Source organism: Varroa destructor, unplaced genomic scaffold (assembly GCF_002443255.2).
Source record: "Varroa destructor unplaced genomic scaffold, Vdes_3.0 BEIS01000003.1, whole genome shotgun sequence".
Lineage (NCBI taxonomy): Eukaryota > Metazoa > Arthropoda > Arachnida > Mesostigmata > Varroidae > Varroa > Varroa destructor.
In genome coordinates, this window is record NW_019211456.1 from 14780775 (window position 1) to 14806638 (window position 25864).

Genomic DNA, 25864 nt, shown 5'->3' on the forward strand with positions numbered 1-25864 from the left:
CTATTATTTGCAGAAGAGACATGCTATCATCACTAATACCAGATAATTTGTCACCATCTAAAATTGGCTTACTATTATTCAACATAAGAGCATTTAGGGTTAGAAACGTTGTTACAACAAATAGGTTGGGTGAATTTAACCTTCTAAACCTTTGAACCTTCAACATGTAGCGTGGCTATAACTCTGGTTTCCGAAAGTCGGTTTTTTGCAACACACGTGTAGTTTCCATCGTCGCTGACTCTGACATTAGAAATCTTTAAAATCGATGATTCTTCGTCAGTGAGGATCTTTATTCGGCCCGAATCGCCACTTCGTTGGCTATGGTTATTCAGTAAGCGACCATTTCTGATCCAAGAGAACTCGACGTTTGAACCCCCGTTCAAAATGCACATGAAGGCTGCAATTTGCCCGACTTTCACCTTTTTTGGGCTGATTTCACCTAATCTTATGGTGCTACCTAGAACTGCGGTAACGGTACAGACAATAATCGAGAATTTTGATACAGTCAAACATCAAATTTTTTGCACCAACAATTTTGTTTGTATTTAACATATGTCCACATTGATTTGGTATAACCGCATCAATCGACCAGCAAAAAACGTACGGTTGCGACTTACGATCAGTGTTCTAAAGCTCGCGTACCTTTTTGTGTAGAGATCAATAGGACAATCGCTAATGTGAAAAATATCCGAGGACACATTTTTACAAAGTTTTCAAAACATTTGAACGAACCATGGAACACCGAACGATTCTCCAGATCGGTCCAACTACAAATGCGTTTCATCCAACCAGAACTAAACTGACCGAGGATAACATTTCATCGCCATAATGCTAAGTCGTCGATGCTAGCCTCGTTCTTGGAGTAGCTTACCAATGGGAACGATACTAGCGCGCCATTCGTAAGCAGATGCACAGTGGACCCGATATAGTTTCCGGCACCCTGTTCTCCTTATCCTTATGTTAAATAAATTCGACTCAGCTTTACGTTATTATATTGTGAATAGATTAATAATTGTCTGTTCCCGAATCCAAATGGAGCTATGAGTTACTCGAATGCATTGCGTTTCAGCTTAATTACAAGCTTGAGGGTGCACTGTTAAAAGCAATTCTACATAATACAAAACTTAGTTGATTGGCCTTCTTAGCATTAACATTAATGATGCGATTTGTGCTCAGCAATAATTTTCGTGCAACTATAGGATACACAAACTTTAGGATAGACACCTCTCTGACCCCGCACCCTTAGCAATATACGTATAGTTTCCTCGATCACTGAATTGAACATTTTAAATTTTAAGCATCGATACTTTCTCATCAGAGGCAGTTGTTATTTTTCTATCGCTTCGCAGTAAATACGCCTTTCTAGTTCAACTGAAGTTCGCGCTCCAAGCCTAATTGTTGAAGACGCAGTTAAATAGTGCTTTACCTTTGAGAAAATTACTGGTGCCCGAAGCGTATCTGCAATGGAAGTTCACGTTGACTTCATTCGTTTATTACACTCAATGTAGTTTAAAAATGGCGTTACAGGTACAACCGCATTATTTTCTTTGTACTGGAAACGCGTTAACGAAGCGAGCTTCTATTTTAAAACCCAGTAAGTATGAAGTAATAATGAAATGCAATTCAAAAAAATGGTCCATGGCCTTTCTTGGGCAGTAAAGTATCAGTAAGTGAAGTATTTTTGTAAATATTTCCCAATGTTAACAACAGTAACGATGCTGTGAAGGCTTCACATAGAATCCGCATTTTAAAATAAATTCTCTTCCGAAGTGCCAGCGATCACCATAATGACTTGAAAAAGCTTCACCATCTGTTAATTCGTGCACAAATACTGCTGGCTGCGACACACATCAGGACAAACCTCACAACCATTATAAAACATGGTCTTGTTTCTAGGTGTGGGTGTCTTAGTGCCGGATGATCTTCGTTCCAAGACCAACGAAATCTAAATACGCGACTTCTACTGTTGCCCTCGACTGTCATAGAACTTTTATTATTTGACATTTCAAGCTGACGTTCACAAGTTTCGTCTGTTCGACTCTAGCGTCACTTTCACGTACATGCTAAAACAAACTGCAGCTAGGAGTTGGTAATGCACATGATAACAAATGAAGATGATCCTAGAATCTAAATTTACATGATCGTCAAGTTCTATCCGCACGTAATTATTCACTTTAATATATCAGAAGATGTAGCTAATATTGCCATAATTCGAATAGTACTATTAGTAATAAGTGAACAATTAACAACAATAATAATAGAAAAATGTATTTTGGTAAATACATTCATATACTATTTTGAAAATCTGGCTTGTTGGTTAGCTAATAGCGAGGTTAAAATTTGCAAAGGGGTGCCCCCAAATTTAAGCCACAGTGAACAGTATAACACAGTAAATCTAGGCTCTTTGTTACGAACATTATATCATCACGCCCTGGTCATTTTTGTGAAGCTATTGCTGTTGTTGTCAAATATTTATGTTTACGTTTAGTAACTGCGCACAACTAAACATGGCTAACTCACATTATTTGTTAGGTCAACTTGACAAGCTCGGGAAGATATACCTTCAACGCTGAGTTCAGCCGTAACTTTCGCTTCGGAAAAAGGATTTTTAGCTACACACGCGTATATCCCAGCATCAGAAACCTGAACGTTAGAAATTTTCAATATCGATGATTCTTCATCAGTAAGTATTTTTATATTGTGTCCATAATTTCGAAGAAGTTGACTGTTTTTAACCCATGAAAATTTGACGTCATCGCCCTTGACTAGTAAGCATGTGAATGCTATCCGCTCGCCAACGCGGACGCTCTTTGCGCGGATCGGTGACAGTCGAATCGCATCTAGACCAATTGAACGCGCAACAATTTTTAGATTCCTAATAGCACTGAAGGGACTTTAGAAAAACGCGGTAGAATGCGCTGGAATTTCCAGTGAACAAGTCGCATTTGAACACAATATAATATACTTATACTTCAAAGTAATGGACTAAATATCAAACAGCCGAGGTGTCTATGAAGTACCGTACCTTTCTCAGAGAAAACTGTCGTTGTAGCAACAACAGAAAACAAAATCCAATTGCAAAAACATCTACAGCTCATTTTTGCCACATCACAGTTAACACAGCTCGGTAAACATGTTATCGAATCACAGTTAATTAGTCTCCCGAAGGTCTACGGCCGACTAAAGCAGCTAGAGATATATACCTACTCGGTTTCGCAGCCTAATGCTTGTCACTTTAGCCTCGTTACCAGTCAACTTGAACACGGCAGACAAGGTTAGCGCGCGAAGCAAAAAGATTTAACCGCAGAACACAGAATCGTGAACACGAAAAATGCCCCATTTCAATCGGTGAAGTAAATGATGTATTGCGATATGTGAGTATCTAACAAGCAAACAAACTAAGACTAACAAGCTATCATTTCAAATGGCGTACAACTTTTACATTAATGAGATTTTAATAAATATATATATAATAAAATCATAATAACACTGCAGTTGCAGTACATCCACCTTCTTTAATTCAGTCAATAAAGGAAAATGCCCCGTTCTGTGTTCATGCGCCGCCAGTCAACTCGTACCGCCAACTTTGGCTAACATAAACATTGCATATATGGCAAAATTACGCGCGCAATGCTTGAAATGATTTCGGTTTCTATCCCTATGCTTTACGTCAATTTTCCATTAAGGATCAATATTTACACAAGAATACGCTTTTACAAAAAAATCGTTACTACGCGATGTGAATGCGATAGAGTTCATGGTGAAGTGCTAAAACTCAGCTCAGTATACGATTCAATTGATACCGAACAATTCAATATCGAACAAAGCTTGATAACGTTAGAACAGCAGGCGCCTTCAACGGTCTGTGTGTCCGCAGTGTGTCCGCAGCCTGATCCTCGGAAATGGCATTTTTACCAATACAGATGTAGATTCCACAGTCTGTTTATTACATTTCTTTAATCGCTAAGGTGGATGTATAGTACATACTAGCAGTGACTACTCTCAGTTTATCGGCCTTTACCACCTGCCAAGAGTCCGCAAAAACTCTGCTTCCTCTTCACTTTCAAGGACACAGGCAAATCTTGTGGATTTGCCATCATACTGAATTCGGTCCATCATTTCATCAAACCTGACATCAAAATTGACAAAAGACATCTATAAATAGCTTTCCATTAACTGTCTATTTCAAGCAAATCACACCGCCGAATTTTCAAATTTGCTAAAAATTTTAATGAATGAAGGCTATCAAAATTAATCGGTGGGCACCAGTCGTACAGGAGCGTTTGTTGACTCCAAGATATTACAACTGCTAAAAGTGTCAAAAACACAAATCGTATGAGTCTGAACGACCAACGTACCTTTGTCAGAATGTACTCCATCAAGCAAAAGCACCAATTTGAAGTTGTCAACACAAAGAGACAGCAATGGGTCTGAATCATGGTTTTAATAAATAATTACTAAATCTTGAAACTGAACTAAGCAGAAAGCAGAGCTTGCTATGGGTTTAGCCTCGTTACCAGTGGCCAAGCGACACGACGCGAAGCTTCGGCGTGCACGTTTCAATGGCACTGTTAGTTGAAAATAGTGAATCGTATGTTTAATTTACAGAAACAAAAGCAAGGTTATGATATATTAGCTCCAACTAGGGTAACTATTAACGTTAATGCTAACTAACGCATGCACGTATTGGCACACAGAATATTGTATATCTTTTATGTATTTTCGAAAGACAGTTTTTGCTAAGCTTATCAACTCTGGGCTTTTCGTCTGAACATTTCGACAATTGAAATATCACTTTGATAACGACATACTGATTTGTTAGTCAATTTCTTGTTTCAAACTTATATACACCGTCAGTACATAAAGCTCACAACGACAACGCGTGTACGCATATGATATGAATTAGCCGCAAGTAACTACTTATTTACCCATTAACAAAGCGAATAATATCAACTTAGCTAAATTAGCTATAGGATACAAGTTGTCGTCTTACGGTCATACCAACAACAAGTGATTCTTAATTTCTAGTTTGTTCTTAATTCTGTTACAAAAGACTTTATATATATAATATGGAGAGGCCATAACTCCAAAATCTATAGATAATGAATATTAGACCACAATATCTACGCGGTCTTATCGTACGGCATCAATCAACAAAAAATATGGCATGATTAGTTTACAGTAGTCACGAAGTAATCACCTTTAACCAGCAATTTAGCAGATGCTCGATCTTCTGACACGTCGTTTTTAGCAATACACGTATATATGCCAGAATCACCCTGATGGACGTCTTTGATCGTCAGTGACGATACATCCGAAACAAAATTGATTCCGATACGGCTATCACCCGGTCGAATCAAGTGACCGTCGCGAGTCCATGAAAATTCTACGTTTTCGCCACTTTGGAGGGCGCACACAAACCGTGCGGATCTACCAAGATCCTGTATTTTGTCTTTAAGCGGCTCTACTCGAATAGGTTCTGAAATAGACTTGTGACGTTCGTTGATTTTATTCTTCTAGGCCTTCTAAAGCCTAGGCCTTATAGAGGCTACAACTATTGGCCTCATACGAATACATTTTATTTTGAATGTACGTACCGTGAATTGCTGTAACCTTGAGCAAAATCCAATTCAACAAAAACATAACACGAGTACACACCGCCCCATTCCGCCATAAGCTCGACATGGTGTCGGGCAAACTGCAACGTACTTCCACAACTGAAGAGCAAACCATGTTCGGGTTGGATACGCATACAAACAGGCTTATCCTCGTTCCCACTGGCCAGGGAGAGGTGAATGAGATTTTGGCGCTGTGTATTGAATGCTTTAACTTGAAAACACTGCATAACAGCGATACATCAGAGCGAATTGTATTATGTAATCAATATTGAATTAATTGCAAAACCAATACCTGCTGTACCCTTTACCTATAAAAATGCAAAAGAATAATAACAAGGAATTAAATCAAGAAGGAATAAAAAGAAGAACATTTTCTCTAAAAGTCGTAAGTATCATATCACAGCTGAGCGCTTAGACACGGCTTAAACAAAAATAGATCTATATTCGTACGTCTGCAGAAATAACCCGAAACAAAGCATTCAACATTTTTCATAACAGGCAAATGAGATTTTACCACACTTTCGCCATTGTCTACTACGGCAACGCGCAACAAATTTGTAGTCAGATTCTAAATTAGAATAAATACAAGCTGTTGCAACTGACCCAATCACAATAGTATGTGTTACCCAAACTTAGCACCGTTTCTGTAGGTGAGATCTTTCAGAATATATCTTCCGCTCATTTAGTTTAGAAAAAAAAATCTAAAAAAAAATTAAAAAATATCTACGATCGTACTTCACTAACGTTGTTTTTCGTATGTTCTATACAACAATAAATAACTGCTGAACAGTTTTTTTAATGAAAAACTTCGCTATCTTGTGAAATGTCATTTATTTCTATATAAATGTAAGAGCCAGAGTTGCTCTGGCTAGGTTGTTTGTTTATCATTAGTGACGAGACCTCAGCAATACTAAATATGTTACCACTCTCCCTGATTCAGGCCTTACTAAGCGGCTATCATGCATCCATATAGATTCTATATCGCGTCCACTTTGAGGAACACAAGCAAATCTAGCCGAACGATTTTCTTGGGTCCTGATTTTTTTTTTGGACTAGGGTTCCAATCGAATAAGCTGAAAATATGAAGGTTCCCCTTGTGCCGGGCGTTCAAGCTTCCTCAATTAGATAACGTTGACTGTTGCAAAAATTCGTTATGGGACAGCTTATTGTAATGAGTGTCGCCCTAATCATAAAGTATCGAGTAAGCACCATAACATTCGTTGAAGTGACTCGACGACAGGACAACATGTAACAAATAACCATACACTTTTCAACGCGCGTTTAGTGGTTAAGTCTGTACAATTTCCAAAGCTTTGTGGGTTAATATAACGGTCTGATGTCGCACGCTCTTAGTCCTTTAAAATTAACCACGGATATCAACTGATTCCAGCAATTCTTAGACAAGAGAGCTGTACCTTTGTGTAGTATTACCATTTATCGACATCTACCACTTTAAATTACTGCTAATAGATTTACATTGTAGATGTTACTAATTTCGGATAATATCCCTGTTTCTCAGTGTGGTTCTTTAGTTTGTCTCAATGATTCACCTTTCATTAACAATAATATGCCATAAATGATTAGCCACCCGAATCTCGAGAGAGAAAGGAACGAAATATAAGTTGAGTAAAGGAACAACAATGTGGATTTCCTATTACGCAAAAAGAAGCAACTTTTGTCACTTGTTCGGTCATTCCTATTAAGTTATTTCTCTTTAAAATAGTACTTAATAATAGGAAGTTTTTTTCCGTTATGCTATAGGCGAGTTGGAAGAACGTAAAATAAGAAGCAGCCACTTATTTTAATTTTTTATTCATTTTATTGGAGAAATGCCCTATCAAAATGTAACTGTTTCATTTCGGCGAAGCAGAATGGATCGTGAATCGCTATTCAACTTGGACGATACTTCAATATGTGTTTACTACTGCTATTAACATCGTTATATTCACCTCTAACATGTAATCTCGCCTCTTGTCTATCCTCTGAAATTGCGTTTTTTGCTATACAAGTATATAGGCCTGAATCGCTTTGTCGAAGATCGCCCACCGTTAGCGTCGACATCACAGGCAGGGTTTGAATAATAACCCTATTTGAACTGGACTGTCTGAAAAGGTGCCCGTCTTTCGTCCAAACAAATTCCGCATTGTCACCACTTAGCAATAGACAGCCGAATCTGGCCTTTCTACCAAGGTCCAATTCTGCGCTGGAAATCGTCTGCAGGCGAATCACTTCTGAAATCAACAGCGTTTGATTGTCGATGGTATCCATGATAGTTTCAAACGCCTCGTGTTTGGATCACGATATAATTGCTTGGGAAATTTGATTTTCGACGTGTATCGGAATAAGGCATAATAAAGACCCGCTTTACTACTAAGACGGAAGTCAAGTATTTTCTCATTACATAGAGTTGTCACCTTATTGTGTAGCTGATTCGTAACGTACCACTATCAGCAGAGACGAGAAAACATATCCATAAGAAGCAGAGCACCAGACAAGGAAAACGATGGATCCATAGTGTTACACAAGACATGGCCTTCCTGTGACTGTGCCAAGTTACTGACAGATGCCTAAAACTTAAGCTCAGAGTGCCTGGCTCAGACGCTGGATAAATCGTAGGGCTGTAGCCTCGTTATCATGCTTCCGTTCAGAAGGCACGAGACTTAAGCGCGTTCATTTAAAACTAACGTGTGTACTTGCTTCCTATGCGGTACGGATGCCGACATTGTATTACCGTAAATGACTTCAAATGACAGTTAAAAAGACAGAAATTAATAAATCAACATAATTGTCCATACTTCATGTCATTTTCGTTTCGAACTCATTTAGCTTTTTTAAATGTAATTCTTTTTTTGCATTATAAGAACCGCCCATGTATCTCAGTAACACTTACATTTGGCATATGGGCGCTCACTTATGTACCAATTTTAATCCCACTCGCACTTCAAGCATAGCGATCTCGCTCGTTTTCCAGGTGATCGATATGGTGCATGTCAGGCCGCCCAACAACAAGTAACTTGCAATCTCAATTTTTGCTCTGTCGAGAATGTATACGTTTAAACGCGCGTACTTGTACGTAGTTCGCTCTGTTTAAATATAGTTTTATGTAGCTTTCCATCGTCACACTGAGCGGGAGTCTCACTGCCATAGAAGGCTATGGGAGGGCGAGATTTCGATGGTTTTTTTTAAATTTGCACACAACGCCTTTTCTCATGCGGCTCTGGCCAGATGTCTATTGTATGTCTATGGGGAGAGATGCAATTTGAAGAATTACTGACAAGCCCATTGTTTCGATGGGGATTGAAATACGCATAGTTCGAATGTCTTCCGTATAAACATTTTTGTTTTGTTTTCAAATAAAGCTTAAATCACATTAAATACTAATACAATAGGGTTGTGAAGTGTGAGCTAAAGTTTCAGTTAGAATAAGTGAATACGAAGTTACTGATATAAATCATTTGACAGCAAATCTATGTCAGGCACCTAAGCCGTGCTAGTTATTATACTTAGATCTCTTGCGATCGTCAGGTGCTTTTGCACCATATCTTTCAGTGTACTGCATAGATGGCAAGCGGAATGCGAAGTTCAAATCGCATCATACTCTACTGAATGCTCTGAGTAAGTACCCACGATATTTTTATAAGCAAACAATCATATGGGTCCTGATGGTAAGTTTTTGATTCTTGCATACATCGATGTATCCTGACAGTAGATAACTTATTTCTCTTAACGAGTAGGTTAACAAACACAATAACAATAGAGGTCATATAATAGTGCCACGTTTAGCGTCCTCCACGATACACCTATAACCGCCAGTTTCGCTGTAACCCTATTTTCCAAATAGGCACTCTTCCTTACGCTAATGCACGTTCCCGCATCGTCTGGTTATTGCCGATGCTTAGCGAAGATATCTCGTTATACTTTTAGCGGCTATCTGCATCACTAATTATATGATTTCTGCTCTCAAGCCATACAATTTGCACGTTTTCGCCCTTTTGTAGCCTACACCAAAACTTTCAAATTCGATAGCCCTGGCTTCCGTTCGTTTCAGTCTAGCAGAATCTGTAATACTGGAGAACCAACCTATTTTGAATACATATACATATCTGATTCATTTCAGTTAACACTCACGTATCTTAATCTAACGTGTCTGCCCCTCTAGTACAAATATAAAATAACATACCATAGGCAAACATGAAATTAAGGTAAACCGGCTTGAGGACAATTGAAGACAACCATAGCCACCTCGTTAACGTTTTTCTTAATGGGCACATGTAATCAGTCATTTCAAACTCGCAGTCAAATTGTGAGAACCTGGGTGGAGTGGCCACACAGTAAATGCATACAGTTTATTTGCTTTCAGATAGCCTCGTTCCATGAATAAATACCCTCGCTAGTCAGGTTAGAAAGCGTCAAACTGACCCGATTCCAATAACGCGTTACATTTATCATATGTCAAATTTTATTTTTACATATGGTTGTATTACATAAATACGATTGAATATCATCAAGACGAATGAATATTGCTTTTTTTAGTGCCCTAATAAATAAAATATTGGCAGAATTTGGTTGAATATTAATAGATTTACATCAATTGAAAATCCGATGATATGTTATATAATAATCGGCATCCACGTCAATATAAAAGCTCCATATATTTCGAACAAGTAATGACACAAACTACAATCGCAATTCAAGTGTAAATTCAATAACCTTATAGCTCGCTGTATCCACCATGTGTTATTAACTCATGTAATTCGCTATCGAATATAAAAATCCGCGAATCTTTCTGATAGACATGTCATACTTAAATTATAAACCCATCGGCTTAATATACCTTCCACAACCAATGTAGCTGAGACCCTGTCCTCGGAAAGGAGGTTTTTACCAATGCAGGTATAAACGCCTGCATCGTTTGCACGAGCTCCAATAACAGTTAGAATACTTTCGGCCGGACCCTTCATGATGCGATATTTTGCATCATCAGACCTCAACAATGCCCCTCCAAAAGTCCACGATATCGACACGTCTTGGCCCTCTGATACAGAACAGAAAAACCGTGCGTCCTTTCCCGATATCACTGTTCGTTTTGGCATCGGATCTAATCGAACCGTATCTGTTATGACACCGAAAATCAGGGACGATTATTTTTTTTGCGATTCGACCGTATGTCTCAATGATTCAACTGATATGCTTCCTACTACACTACCGTACCACACTCAGATGAGAAATATATTGTACTTGTATTCCTCACATAACACCCTTTGAGACATACCTTGCGCATGGATCACTTGAGGGACAATTAATCCTAATAGCACATATATTATCTCCGTGAACATCACGACCACATCGACACATTCGTTCACTATTATTTATAAAGCAGACGCTTGACTATACTGGGTTACAGACGCATCTGCGTTTAGAAAAGCTCGACAATTAGATTCTGTTGCTAGGCTAATACAGGATAGCCTCGTCACCAGTTAAATGCTCAATGAGATAACGTGGCTATGGCGGTTTCCTTTGAAGGGCCAGAAAACGAAAAATTCTATGCAGACTCTAAACAAAGCCCGGCCGCTCAAAATGTCAATGATGCACTGGTTATTTTTTTCAAAAATAAAAGATGTACACGCATAGCCTTTTTTGGCCGTAGGCTTGATATTATTGTTTTCCATAGAGATTAACACTGAATGTTGCACAGAAGGCGTAAAGTGTACGAGTCGAAGCAGGATAATGTCATTCTACGATAAGTTGTTAGCATGAGAATAGATACTATAGGTCGAAGGCACCGTGAAGTTGGTGCAACAAACTTTTTTTTGTTACACAACAAAAGCAGCATTAATAATGCGTAAACTGGCATCTTGACATTTATATTAATTTACGGGGTGTCAAGCAAGATCTATCTTCTTTGAAATGTTATGGCTAAGTACTACTGCAGCACAGATTCAATTGGATTCTCTATTGCTTGTTCGTGTTAGATAGTTTTGCGTGTCCTATATTTGTTTATTGGCAGGAAGCCTTGCATACGTACAGTGGCGTCACGAATTAAACGCAAGTGAATTTACGCACATGTTATCTCACATGAAAAAAGTCCACGGACAAAAACTTGTCTTGTTGTACTATCATCTTTGTTGTCAGCTCAAGTGAACGTATTGGCGTTCTTTACCATTTACTCTAAGGGTCGCTGAAACTCGATGCTCAGAAATCAGATTTTGCCCAACACGCGTGTACGTCCCAGCGTCGGTAGGGGGTTACGATTCGAACTGTCAAAAACTAACTCTCTGGATCTGAAACAATCCTAAATCGCTGGCCATTTGATAGAATATATTCATCTTTTGTCCAGATAAAAGTTGCCTCACCGCCACCGGGTAAGTCCGTACGAAAACCGGGCTGACATTCCGGTATTCGTTGAAATGTCATGTAATTTTGTAGTTCCAAAACACTTGGATGAAAATAGAATCCACGCCAATCAAATATAACTACCAAGGACGATCTTATTGAAGCATAGTTGGACGGCGAAAATCGTTACATACCGTCTTTAGCACAGTGCTGTACTACAAAATTGAAGACGAGATTTACCCAAGCCCACATATTAATACTCGTCACTCGGCATAAAGTCATTTGCAGTACGAGCTGTACCCTGACACTCAAAAAAGTCACGTATAGTACTCGATTTATAGCAAGCTACGTCCCTATCGGGAAGCCTTGCTGGTACAGCTCCGAGCGTCCTACGTGTGAAGACATGGTGCTACATTTGAACCCATACAATTCGCTGTATTAATGCTATTGTAAAAATTTAATTTAGTCTTTTACCCCAAGCATGGTTTCGCTGTTACACATACGGTTTTGATTGTATTTTTTCGTTACATTCCTCATTGGCCTATACCCAGTGTCTTTCAGATGAACGCAGGTAACGTATTTTGCATGTAGATTCTTTCCTTCATGTTTGTTTTCGCAGCTGTCCAATATCAGTATTCAGTTTAATCGAATGTACGCTTTTTAACTATGGGCGAAGCGACAAGCTGACGAAGATACACTGCTTTCGAGTCGGTATAAGACTAAACCGTATGTTTCCATTTTAGGTCAGCAGCCTTCTCGTGAGTAGGGAGTTCATTGATGTAAAGTTTGCAACGTTAACTAAATACGCATAATTTTTCACTTGTCCGAGACACAATATCGTTTCCTATAGCGATTGAAAATAACGCCCCAGAATACTCGCTATATATATTCCACTACTCTATTCAACCGTTGCTAAAGCACACCTTCAACATAAAGCATTGCGGTGACTCTATCCTCAGAAAATAAATTTTTTGCTATACACGTGTAATTCCCAGAATCGTTGACTGTCGTCGACCTTATTGTTAGAAAAGAGCTGTCGATACTGCTGTAGATTTCGGTTCGTCCAGAGTTCATAATAAGGTTTCCGTTCTTCGTCCAAGAAAACTGTGCTTCATTCCCATGTGCAAGATCGCAGGCGAATCGAGCCGACTTCCCGAAAATGGTAGTTTTATTCTGCATAGGCTCTAACTGAACGACCTCTGTCAGTTATTTTCCATAACAAAAATAAAGCAGATTAAATCGCAAAAAATGATTCGTTAACTCGTTTGCGAATTTCAATGCAAGGGCACATCTTAGCCTTAGGTGAGGCTTTTTGTTAAAGTTGTCAGGCCGAAAGCAGTTGAATATCGAGCATAATTTTATCAGCTTTTAGACGCAAAACCGTGTTAATAAGGTGAACAATATCATGAAGACAATTTCCAGCTTACCAAAAGCGAATATCGCAGTATTCCAGTGGAACTGAAGTTGTAACACAATTAGAACACAAACACAACCGTTAACTACGCTAAATTTCTCTATTGTAACGGCCGAACTGATAAAAGACATTTTGATATCCAGACGCTTTAAAACGATTCTGAGACCATTTCATCTACTCGGCTGTTTTGTAGTGGTCAGAGCGCAGCGTCGGATCGTGGTAAGCCAATAGGCACTCTCGAACCCCCAGTTTTGCTCGATGGGAGCGAGATTAGCCCGGTCGGTGGAAAACATTATTCAATATTGTTCAAAAAACAAAAGTAAATGGATGCATTTTTCTTAATTGTTGAAATGTATACACATTACAGTGCAGAAGCCGATCTCTTATTTTCAACTGCACATTATTGTAATGCCTACGGTAATCATAGGAATTCGTTTCAAATATAACCAGCTCATTATAAACACTTTTTTAAAATACAATATATACATGCTATTATTCTATCTATATAAATGGTTAGTATCATTGCAAAGGTATTTTTTTATTCAAATCCATATAAATCATTTTCTAAATGGTTTTTTCTCTTAAACTCTTTGTATAACTGTGCTCTGCTAAAGAATTTGTATAGAAAAATATCACTAAATTAGTAAATATGCCTACATGAATATAAAATTCTAATTAATTTATCACAAATTTTATTACAATTTACCATCGTTTACTTAAGCAGAATATTGCTTTGCAATCATTTAGATTCTGTTTCGAGTATTTTTGGCAGTAGACGTATACTACTTAGGACTTTAATCCACTTCACTATATGACTCTACATATTTATGTAGGTCTAATATCGACAGTTATCAAAGTTAACCTTTAACGTGCAGACTCGCAGTTGTTCGATCTTCAGAAAATAGATTTTTAGCGATACAAGTATAATCTCCTGAGTCAGTGGCTTTAGCTCCGCGAATTGTTAACAACGAACTATCGATGCTGCTATGTATTTCCGTTTTGTCGGAACTCACGATCAGGTTGCCATCTTTCGTCCAGGAGAACTGTACTTGGCTGCCTCCAGCTAGGCCACAGGTAAACCGGACCGATTTACCAGAACTAGCAGTTTTATTCTGCATCGATTCCAACTGCACGGCTTCTGTCAGATGCCGTAAGGACCATTATAGAAATATAAAAAAACTGAATTGCATCATATTTGCGGTTAAGGCTAAGGACAAAATTTTAAGTTTTTGAATTCAAATGCCAAACTCGACACTGACGATACAAATGTCTTGACCCTGGAACAGAAGCGTCCAATTTACGAACAAATTTGTCTGTGTTCTGCTTACCGAAAGCGGGTACCGGTATTATCCAATGGTAAGTTAGTAGTAGGAGAACCAGGGCATAAATCCAAATTTGGGGCAAGTAAAATCCTTTATCGGCTACTACGAATGCTAACGACATGTTTCGTGCACCACACACTTGAGGGCATTCCTTTGCAATAAGTGCCATACAATGGCTAGTGGGAGATTTTTCACAAACAACAGCTGCCCACAAATAATCTTGTGCCAGATGGGGCGCTGTGTGAGCGAGACTAGCGCGCTTCTATTCAAGTGAGAAAAACAGATAGCTCTGACGTCTACGATTACCAAAATTCAGAAAAGCTATGATTTATAACGACGTTTTTTTTTGTTTTAACCCTCTTGCTTTTTCTTTATGACGATACGTATTAGGTGAAGTAGGTCTTAATCAAATAATCATATAACACAAAGCTTGCCAAGAAAAACGAAACATTTTTTTGTCTATTATGATCTATTCCAGTTGGCAATATTAGGCTATTCGAATGCAATGCACTTTAAGAATATACACATTATTACAGGTATATCGTGAATTAGAGAACTAGTCTTTCCACGTATAGGTGGTAAAAAATAGGCAATAATCTTTAATACCTTTAACAAAGAGGCTCGCAGTAGCCCGATCTTCAGAAAACAGATTCTTCGCGATGCAAGTATAGTTCCCAGAGTCGTTAGCTCTAGTTTCACGTATTGTTAGAAGAGAGCCGTCTATACTATTCAAGATTTCCGTTCTTTGTGAGCTCACAATTAGGTTGCTATCTTTCGTCCAGGAAAACTGTACATCAGAACCTCCAAGAAGTCCGCAAATAAACCTAATTGGCTTTCCGGAGATGGCGATCCGATTTTGCATCGCCTCAAGCTGAATTGCCTCTGATAAACACCATCGCGTTAGTGTATCAGTACACCATGTTATGGATCGGCAAGCAAACGATATTGCATCCATTCGCAAGTACAAAGATTCATTGTGAAATATTTGTTTACGGTCATTAGGCGCGCTTTATGATCAATGGTCAGCCGAATTAATACAACAGACAACAAATATCTTTCAAATATGCAGACACCTGCTATCTTCGCTTACCAAACGCCGAAGTAAAAATTGTCCAACAACGTAACACTTGCAGTAACACCAGCACATAGACGTTAGACCTATGAATACCAAATTTTCGACTTGCTTTTATAATTACTAACAACATCTTGAACCCTTAGGAGTTCTATAAAAGCTTCACGAGGTCGACCTAAGTGGCAGAGCATATAGCGTCCTGTGAAGGGAGCGGCTACCTGATACTCTCGTATTCCTTAATAAATGCTATGGGAGTGAGACTAGCGCGGCAATATTTCAGCCTTTGAAACAACGAGCCCATAAATTTTATGCGGACATCTATGCCTTATTGTGTCATCCATTCCTTGATCTTTTTAAAATCTCAACTTGATAGAGCTTGATATATTGAGTTTGAAAAAGAAACTCAACTTGAATGCGCCAGAAGATGTGGAACGTCGATTAATCCAACAAGAACTTTATAGCAATACATGCAAATATACATTTATCGTCCATTGAATATAACAGTGGTTAGCAGTATGTGTGAAAACGTCGAAATAACTACTCTATCCATTTTATCTCCTTCGATAGCAAGCACTGATCAAAAGTTATCATAGTAATAAGCATAGTATCAGCTTCAGACTGTGCTTCGGCGCTTCAATCTTTAGAAATTAATTCTTAGCTATACAGGTATAGTTTCCTAAGTCACTAACTGACAATCTTCATATTATCAGGGTTAAGGCGTCCACCTTGTACAAAACTTCTATTGCATAAAATCTACGGATAAAGTTTACATCCATCTCCCGAAAGAATTATGTCGCTTTACCTCTAAGAAAAACGCACGTAGATCTACGGGTTTGTCTGAGAAGGCAAAATATGTGCTGCATTAGTTTCAAGCTCAACAACTTCTGCTAAAGCATGAACTGTTTGACCAATAAACGTACACGGTAAGTTAATATACGTAAACATACTGCTATGTCGAAGCATTTCTCAGCTGACTATCGCGTAGCACATATGTTTTAGCTAGAATTTGTTATCCACATTTTCATTATTCCGGAGCCAATTCCGTGCAAATCCCACTATAAGCGATCTCGCATTCAGGTTACAATTAAAATGATCTGCGCTTAGCAGGAGAGGATATGTCAGGCATTATCTCACAATATACCGAACGCAATGAACGAGTCCAAAGCTACACAAAACCTCTCAAATGTTCTTGGCGTCTTAATTGCATCGTTATGCCGTTCCTGAAAGCATAACGAGCATGATTCGTCTAATCTATTTTGTAAATAAAGTGCTGCGTGCCGATTCGAACCGTCACATAGAATCTTATATCTATCACGTCTGCGCTATGGGAAGGAGATTAACGCTTTAATAATTGGTTCGTAGACGGATATCCGTTTTTGGAGTTTGTTGATCATGGTCAGCATAGGAACACCTCTAATCGTTCAAAATTCAACGTAGAGTTACAAGAGAACTTCAATAGACAACAAAGATAATGATGCTTAGTAATTACAGATATGCAACCGTACGAGCAATTAATTATTAACTTTTCCTTAATAGTATTAAGTGCACCTATCAAAGAACACACCAAAAAATGATACTGAAACGCCTTGCAAACAGAATGGGCATTTGAAAGCCGTAGAAACGTGTTAGATCATATCATTCACGTAGTATATAAGTGACAGCATAACATATAAATTAGGCATAAAAGCGTTTGTTAATCTATATCCGCTATGTAAAACACTATTTCAAACAGACCCAGCTCTGCGAAAATAAGGCTAAAAGTTTTAATTAGCAACGACGGAACCCTTTCATTTCAACTGATTGTTACGTTGTCTTTCTTCGTTTATGTTTTTTTGTCACCAACTGAGAGGCCAGAAGTATAAGGAAGTCTTTTTTTCTGTTATGGCAACGACTTCTTGGAGTTACTATTTTTGATAGATAAATAGCATCCGTTCTAAATATACTGTTCTAATGAAAAAGGCCGAATTGTCCCACAGGCTCTAAATACGATATCCGGCTCTGAGGCTAGTTATAGTCTATTCAGTATGCTTTTTTTTTGTTTATGCGGATATTTTTTGTAAAAACATGTGTGCGCAAGTTACGTAATTTATAAGGTTATTTTCACATATATTTCATTACATACACACGTTGCCTTTTACCCAAAGCTGATAGCGATAACAACCGCCCGCAGTAAAACTTCATGTCATGTTTGCTATGAAGTCGAGGCTAGGTATTGGAAATCGGTATCTTCAAATTAAACGCAATCAGCGCAATCACTTGGAAAAAAATCATAATTGCATACATTTACGTAAACCGGGTAACAACTTATCGTTTAACAACCAGCTTATAACTTATGAGCGTACTTTATTCCTGTGTAATTGTTCTCATAAACTGTCGGTCATAGGTCAAAATAGGCTGTAGATCTTATAGAAAGCCATTCTAGCCTTTACCGATTGCTCTAGTTGCTCCTGGTTAATTTTTTTTTTGTAAAGTTATGAATATACGGATTAATAATAATGACAGGCCCACCATTCAGTGCGTGCAAACAATTTCGCGGGTGTTTGTTCGAGGTTGAGTTGTCACCATAAAATACGATGCAAAAAGCATACAGCTTTGTCTAGTCACTCTCAACCTGATACATCTTGTACACTTTGCATATCTATTCGGCCAGTGGTTTCGAAACATAATAACTAAAGTGAAAAACGTAAGTTTTCGTACAACGAGAGTGTGTGTGTCACTGATTTACCTTTGACATTCAAATAAGCTGTCTCACGTGTTTCCGAGAGTAAATTTTTATAGCTACCAATATCTTCTACAGTTGGTTCTCGAATCGTCAAATACGAACGAAACTATCGTTTGTGTGTATAATTTGAATTCGCTCGTCCACGAAGCTAGAACGTCGGAATCTAACCGTATCCCAGCTTCTACCGATCTCGGTCTAAAAAAATCGACTCGAGTTTCACCAGTTCCAGAATATAAAGGGTGTATTTCAGGTTTTCGATCAGATGTAAATGCTGTCATTTTACTGCCATTGCTGCCGAAACAAATCAATAGGCTGGTCCTTATATGCACACGAACATTTGAATGGCGCACGATTCTTACTCGTACAAGATCGAGCGCTTGAGATCGTGACGAAGATACACAGAAATATCCATTTTACGTTCCGAAACAATGTTGAAAGCGACCACGAAGACGTTCAATATACGATTGATATTTAGAATGATTGTGTTTGGCCTTTAGGTATGGTGTCGAGTTTGCCCCGCTCAGTGTTCAGTGGAGTACGATATTCAACTCAAGGCTTTCACGATGTATACATTTTTCAACTTCTTAAGTACAATATGCCGCCAAAATTCATGCTATCAAAATGTGTTCACCGACTCTATAATCGTACTGCTTATGATGCACAGTTATAATTTAGATACAGAAAAACAGTGGTGGCTCTCAAAAGCCAATATCCCCAATCAATTCATATAGTATTGTCGTATATTTCAATGCCAGACCCTTTATCGAAATCGCAAACCATCACGCCGCTAAAAAGAATATTCCCTCCTGCGAAAACAAACCTTCCCACGATCCCACTGGACGCGACAGCTAAAACTCACAATGTCAAATAGGCAACACATGCAGTTCATGTGCATTAATGTAAGAAATTTACATAGTTACTCATATTAAAATGTACTGCCAAGGTAATCGGCTTCAGTAAATAAAATGGCCCGGAATAGTGTCAGTCCACCATGAGCTTAGTTCGTTAGCGCCGGTTTACACTGTACAACATGTTCCTTCGGACTATCGCTGTAACCTGCGGTAACAGCAAGGACAATTATATGCTTACACTTGAAAGATACATTGTTTCTTGTTACCTTTTGTTTTTAACTGGACGTATTAAATAAAATTATCGACTAAGGTATTAGGTCAAGTATTATATGGCTCAATCTACGGCACTTGGAATGCATGCTGAGACTCTAGTTTACCATCGACACTCAAATAAGTTGTTTCACGAGTCTCTGAAAACAGATTCTTTGCGTAACATGTGTAGTTCCCAGTATCTTCCACCGTTGTTTCTCGAATCGTTAATAACGAGCTATCAATCATATGCATAATACGGACCCTGTTGTTATTAGTTAGTACATGTCCGTTTTTGGTCCATAAAAATATCACATCGGTTCCGCCTCTCCGAAGACCGCAAGTGAATCTCGCTGTTTCACCGGCCTCAATCGATTTCGGGCCATGAATTGGGTCGAGTTTAATAAAATCTAAAACGTAAATGCCCATCCTTAGACTTTTATTGACAGCTCGATGCCTTTATTATATATGCTGCTCATTAAATGAAATCAACAAACAGACGGCATTACGTGCACGAATGAATCCTTACCCTTAGAACCTTGGATAGTTACTATCCTGACGAATATGCACAGGAGCATCCACTTAACTCTGCCTACCATCACTACACAATTACGCTGCGTCGCTACAAGAGCACCTAATGCACTGTTTGCTGGGCGAATAGCTAACCACTTGGCAGAACAGACTTTTCCTTTGGACTTGCAACCGGACCAGGTCTCGTTGAAAGCGTGGAGGAGCACAGCGAACGAGACTAACGCGCCACATTTAATTTGCGCGATGCAAGATTTCTAGTACGCAAAACTCAAGTTGTATCTCCTAGTCTACAGCACGCTCAAACGTTATCACAGAGGCTATGCATTTAGTGAGTTTCGATTAATGGCTTTTTCAGTTAACAACGAATGTAAAATTGCTTCTAAAATTATACGCGTTGTTGTTGCCCTAGAGTCTTCTCTGTTACTCTAATAAACAGTTCATGTAAATTATATTACAGACAATTGCTAGATACACTAATGTTTATATAGGCTTTTCTTAGTATACTTGAGCATTTTGACTTTAAGGTAAATTTGATTTTGCTATTATTTTCAATTGCTCTAGAGTAATAAAGACGTTTTAAATGTACAATGATACGTTGGACTGAACAATTAAGCAGAGAATTAAGACTGCCATAGCAACTTTCTTTAAATGCTGATATTATGTGATGTCTAAAAATGAAAAGCTTTTAAACGTTCATCTTTCCCAACTATAACTAGACCAGTTGACAAAATTAAATCAAATGTTCAGTTCATTTTACACTCGCCTTTAACACTTAAGTACGTCGTCTCACGCGCTTGCGAAATAAAATTTTTTGCAAGACATGTATAATTGCCGGTATCTCCGACCGTCGCCTTTCGAATGGTTATATAAGATCCATCGATGTCATTAACAATGCGAATCCGCTCGCCGTTCGTGAGAACATTTCCATTTTTGGTCCACGAAAATGTTACGCTTTGGTCACTACGCGAGAGGCTGCACATAAATTTAGCTAGATCTCCAGCTTCAACCGACGTCGGACCGTGAATCGGCCGTAATTTTACAAGGTCTAAAATACACAATTTCCATAAAAGTTAAGGAATGTCTTGATGGTATGACCGATCGCTTGTCTGACCGCAGTTCTCATTCTAGGAATATTTGCAGGTTAAGAATTTGAAAGGTTGCTTACCCCTAAAACTCTGGATGGCCCCAACGCTTGGGATCACCAGCACAAATAGCCAGCACATTCGGAGCCACATCACTGGAAATACACTTTTCTCTTTTAGCGTGTTTCGTGATCCGAATCAGACAATAAACAAAGCTGAACTGACATTTGCCGCATTTCAAGCGCTCACCAGTCTCTAGCCTCGTCTCTGGTTGTCCATAGTAGAGTGAACAAGATTAGCCCGGCATGTTTCATTATCCTGGTACGTATATCTGACGCGCGCAAATCGACGGTGCCTTTCTTACAGTGAAATCAAGCTGAAGATGTGATCAACAAATGCAGTACCCTTTCAAGCTAAATGTGATTATCGGTTATCACAGCTAGAATTAGTTTTCGTTCAAGTATTTTGCTTTTTGCGTTGTCCACAGGAAAAGCAGAACTGGCTATACAGGCAAACTATATCACCAAGAAGCATTTAATAGATTAAATCAAACACTCTATATAAATAAAGTACTTATAGTGTCCGTTTGTGACACAAAGTAGACAGAAATCAAATAAGATTTTAATTTTTTTGTAACTCGAAACACTTATCTAGCTTCGCTAAACAAATTTTCTTCCCAAAAAAAGCCTGGTTGGCCTAAAGGAAAGATCACCGCCACTGCTGTAAACTATTCAAATGTTTGCTAATTTCCATATCTGTGCCATGCCTGTATAATTGTATTCTATTGGCATGCGAACTTCTAGACTGTGAGAAACCTAACCACAAGAGCTGCAGGCTACACAGTGATGCCTATAGAGTTGCACTGGTAAGCCTTAGTGATCAGATTTTTTTTAAAGGCTAAACGGAAATATTTACTGTTGTTAACTAAAAAAACAAATAGAGTCAATTGTACGTATGGGGCAGTAGGTCAAAACGTAGAGTTCATAACAACGGTTGTACGTCTCGTTAAACATATGATTGTGTCAACACCCAGCTTCATAAGATGCTCAAACGAAAACCATTATAGTATATTTAGATCTACTAAGAAAATACACCTTTAATTAAATATATATATATATATTGTGGAACTGGTTATCAAATATAAATTCCAGTAACTTGACAGGGAGGAACTGCGCGATTTGCCAGTTCTCTGAGACTTGTTCTCCATGCAAGATAACGCTACTACCGTCGAGACTGTCCCCGCGATACGAAGCCAAATACGAATCCTCTTGTTCATATTTGCACTTTCGCGACCTCTACATAGTGACCCTACATTGAAGTCGATTTATGAACTTGACCGCCTCGCCAGTTCCACCAATTTATCGGCGATGTTCTCAAGCTTTTGGTTTTAAAAAAGCTTTGGTTTACACGATCTTATAAATATCTAATGTCGATATTGAATGCTCTTAAAGCAAATCAGTCGTGCAAAATTTTCATTCCAATAGTTCTAAGAATAAGAAGAGCAATGATATTCCGATTCTGCTGTCGAGTTGTCACAGGCCTACAGAAGCTCAACAACTGACAATGACGAAAATTGCTGCGAACTATTAAATGATCCGCTTGTTTTCCAATGAGATTGTTAATAATTTTAGAAATGATATTGGGTTTGCCTGTTTCAGAAGTAAGAGGAAGGGTATCACCATTCAAGGGTAGCAAATTTTTTTTGAGATTGGTAAGGATTTATTCATTGAGATACTCGCTACATGAGATGTAGTTGCAACTGACCGACCCTTCATGATTCAAAACATTGTCTTTCTTGCTGTATTTTAGACTAGGACATATTTATTAGCTATAAATAACCTTTAAACAGAATAAGAGTTCATCAACTACACGATCTTCGTGGTGATAATGAACCAGGCAAATTTGACTGATATTGCAATAATCGCTATATCACAATGATTTCACCTGCAATGCTCATTATATGCTCGCCTACATTTCAAGTGTGGTTATTTGTACTGAGGTACTGATTGTGAGTACACGAGTATACATGGTTATCAATATGAACACTGAAGTCTTACTTATTATATTCATTATATAACAGCTGGTAACTCTTGCAATCAAAACATGTTACCTTCAACAGTTAGGGACGTCATAGCGCGGCTCTCTGAGAAGATGTTTTTCGCGATACATGTATAGCTTCCTGAATCACTAACAGTCGCATTTCGAATTGTCAACAATGAACTATCCGGTTCGTTGGTAATACGGACTCGTTCATTACTAACGAGCAAATTCCCATTGCGACTCCACGAAAGTGAGACACGCTCACCACGAATTAGTCCACAAATGAAGCGTACGGTCGTGTTTACTTTTACAGACCTTCCCGGAATGGGCTCTAGCTCAATTACCTCTAAAAAAAAAACCTAATAAGTGGTAATCTTTGTGTCTTATTCTGTTTCTCATAAGTGGCGTTAAGCAAAAATCCAGCATACCAGACACTTACCAATAGAAGAAACTGCTGTATGTAAAAATAACGTATATATCACCGCTATATTAAACAGAAGCATAATTACAACACATCTAAAACATCTGAGTACGACCAGTTAAGTCACAGGATTGCTTTTTCACGAAGGTTCTGCTACGACGGCATTGAAACAAGTGAATTACTTTCGATAAACCATGTAAACACAATGACCCACTAGCAACTCTAGCTCGAACAGCGTCTCGTCTGGTTACTCTCCCAGGGATTTTCTCATATATCAGTCTCGTTCCCATAACATATCCGTCAATAAAACGAGGCTATGGCGCGCAAACCAAAATTCCAAAAAAACAATAATAAAAAATATACAAACGTATAAAATTTGTTCGGTATTCGAAGACAGATTTTATATTTACGTGATATTGTTATTCCAGTCACCTATTTGATTCATGCCGTTGTGATAATCAGATATGATCTGGCGTTCCCTTCCAATATCCAAGGGCAATCATCAAAAAAAGCTCTACAAATAAACTTTGTAAATAAAATGTGAATATATAAAAAATGAACCTGCGTAATTTGTTCCACTATGACACTTTACAATTACACAGGCATGTTTGCTAATTGAGCGCGTTAACTATACATATGGCAATAATAACTATATTCATTTCGGGCACAACATCGAATCTGCTTCATCATACTCAACCTACATGAGTTAGAAATATGGCGCAGAGATTCACAGGGCCTCAGTTAAAAACGATACGGCCTGACAATTCATTCATGACACATTTGGAGTATCTCAAATCTAGGATAGGTTGCTGCTTAAGGCCTTTAAAGCATCCCAAATAAAACAGCAATTCCTTCAAGAAATGAACCGAGTATTTTAGCTACCTATAATAATGATCTACATAAAGTGATATACGTAAATACAAGTTAATGTAGAACATAAAGTGTGTATCGGCCACCTTCTACTCGTAATGCAGTCGTGGACCGAGCTTCAGAGAAAAGATTTTTCGCGATACAACTGTAACTTCCAGCGTCGCTCACTGAAGTTTTCCTTATCATTAGCACTGATAGGTCGGTTGCACTATCATGCGAAATTCGGATTCTGTCACTACTGATGAGCAAATTTCCATTATGGGTCCATGAAAAGGTAACATCTTCGCCAGAAGTCAAACCGCACGTAAATCTCGTGCTTGCCCCCGCTTTTACGAATTTGTCGGGGATTGGTTCCAGCTGAATGATATCTGTTTCTAATGATACAGTTTCCACTGTTGTTAGAATGACTGCAAGCTTGGCCCATATTAATGCGTCTATGTAACAGCTAAATTTTGTTGCAGTTCAATAGTAAAGGAATCAAAGTGCGTGAATACCTTTTGGCAGCTACAGTGGCAGTATGTTGATTTTACGTGAATCTATTTTATAGCGTATCCATATACCTTTTCCAGCAACCGCAAGACTTTTAATTTGACACAGAAGTAGCACAAACATCGCGAAAAACACCATTGTTCTGGCCGTAGGATAAAATACAAACACTTCCGTCTGTGTTGGGCCAGATAGCGATACTGAAGTAGGAGCTTCGATTCGCGCGACGCGTGCCGACTCGGCTGAATCTAGTCTCGTTCGCAGCCTGTTGACGGACCGTCGCCTTGGATATGGCGCGCCGACTTAATGGTTATTTATGTTTATGCAAGAGGCTGTACATAAGTTGTTGTGCAAAAAGCTACAGAATATCAAGCAATAATTGCTAAAGGGGGTGTTCAGCTTATTTATCAACAGCGTACGCATGGTAACGAGTACTGAAACGGGTGTTTATTGTCACACTTGGATTTCGCTATTGAGCTTTTAAATTAATATAATTAGACAAAATTCGTAGATTTTTTTTACGGTGTTTTCAAGCTTCCAGTGAATCAATGCTTCCGAAGAACTATCAAAGTAGTAAAAGAAATATGTTGTTTTAAGATGCAAGAAAATAATCCTGAAAATAAAACTCGCTTCATCATTTAAAAACAGCCTACAACGAAACTCTTCAGCGGGTCAAGGCTGATATTATATATGAATTTGTCAAATGGCTTTACATAGAAACATCATATATTTGACACATGTGATGAAGGATTACTACTATTACTATATACTATATTTAATTTCAGCAAGCCTTGATCATGCTAATAATAAAATGTGTATCGCATTTATGGCAATAACTTATGCAAACTATATC

The 25864-nt window shown here is 38.4% G+C and overlaps 1 protein-coding gene across 26 annotated transcripts in view; it reads right to left on the reverse strand.

The window, feature by feature from the left end:
* LOC111246975 (cell adhesion molecule Dscam1-like) overlaps positions 1–25864 on the reverse strand; it is a 146202-nt gene that overhangs the window by 78406 nt on the left and 41932 nt on the right. The window contains exons 1-2 of one of the 26 annotated variants that reach the window (XM_086982550.1): positions 21278–21362; positions 20876–21157 (exon numbers count right to left, since the gene is read on the reverse strand). The exons of 18 other annotated variants lie outside the window; for them this stretch is intronic. In XM_086982550.1, coding sequence (XP_086838676.1) covers positions 20876–21157; positions 21278–21347 — 352 coding nt within the window. In that variant the 5' untranslated portion in view covers positions 21348–21362. Of the gene's footprint in view, positions 1–157; positions 464–642; positions 800–2561; positions 2841–3025; positions 3181–5200; positions 5480–5597; positions 5743–10452; positions 10732–10890; positions 11437–12874; positions 13151–13378; positions 13512–14227; positions 14504–14693; positions 14824–20875; positions 21158–21277; positions 21363–25864 lie in introns of those variants that run through there. 7 more of the 26 variants (XM_022797457.2, XM_086982537.1, XM_086982551.1 and 4 more) reach the window with 7 other exon arrangements.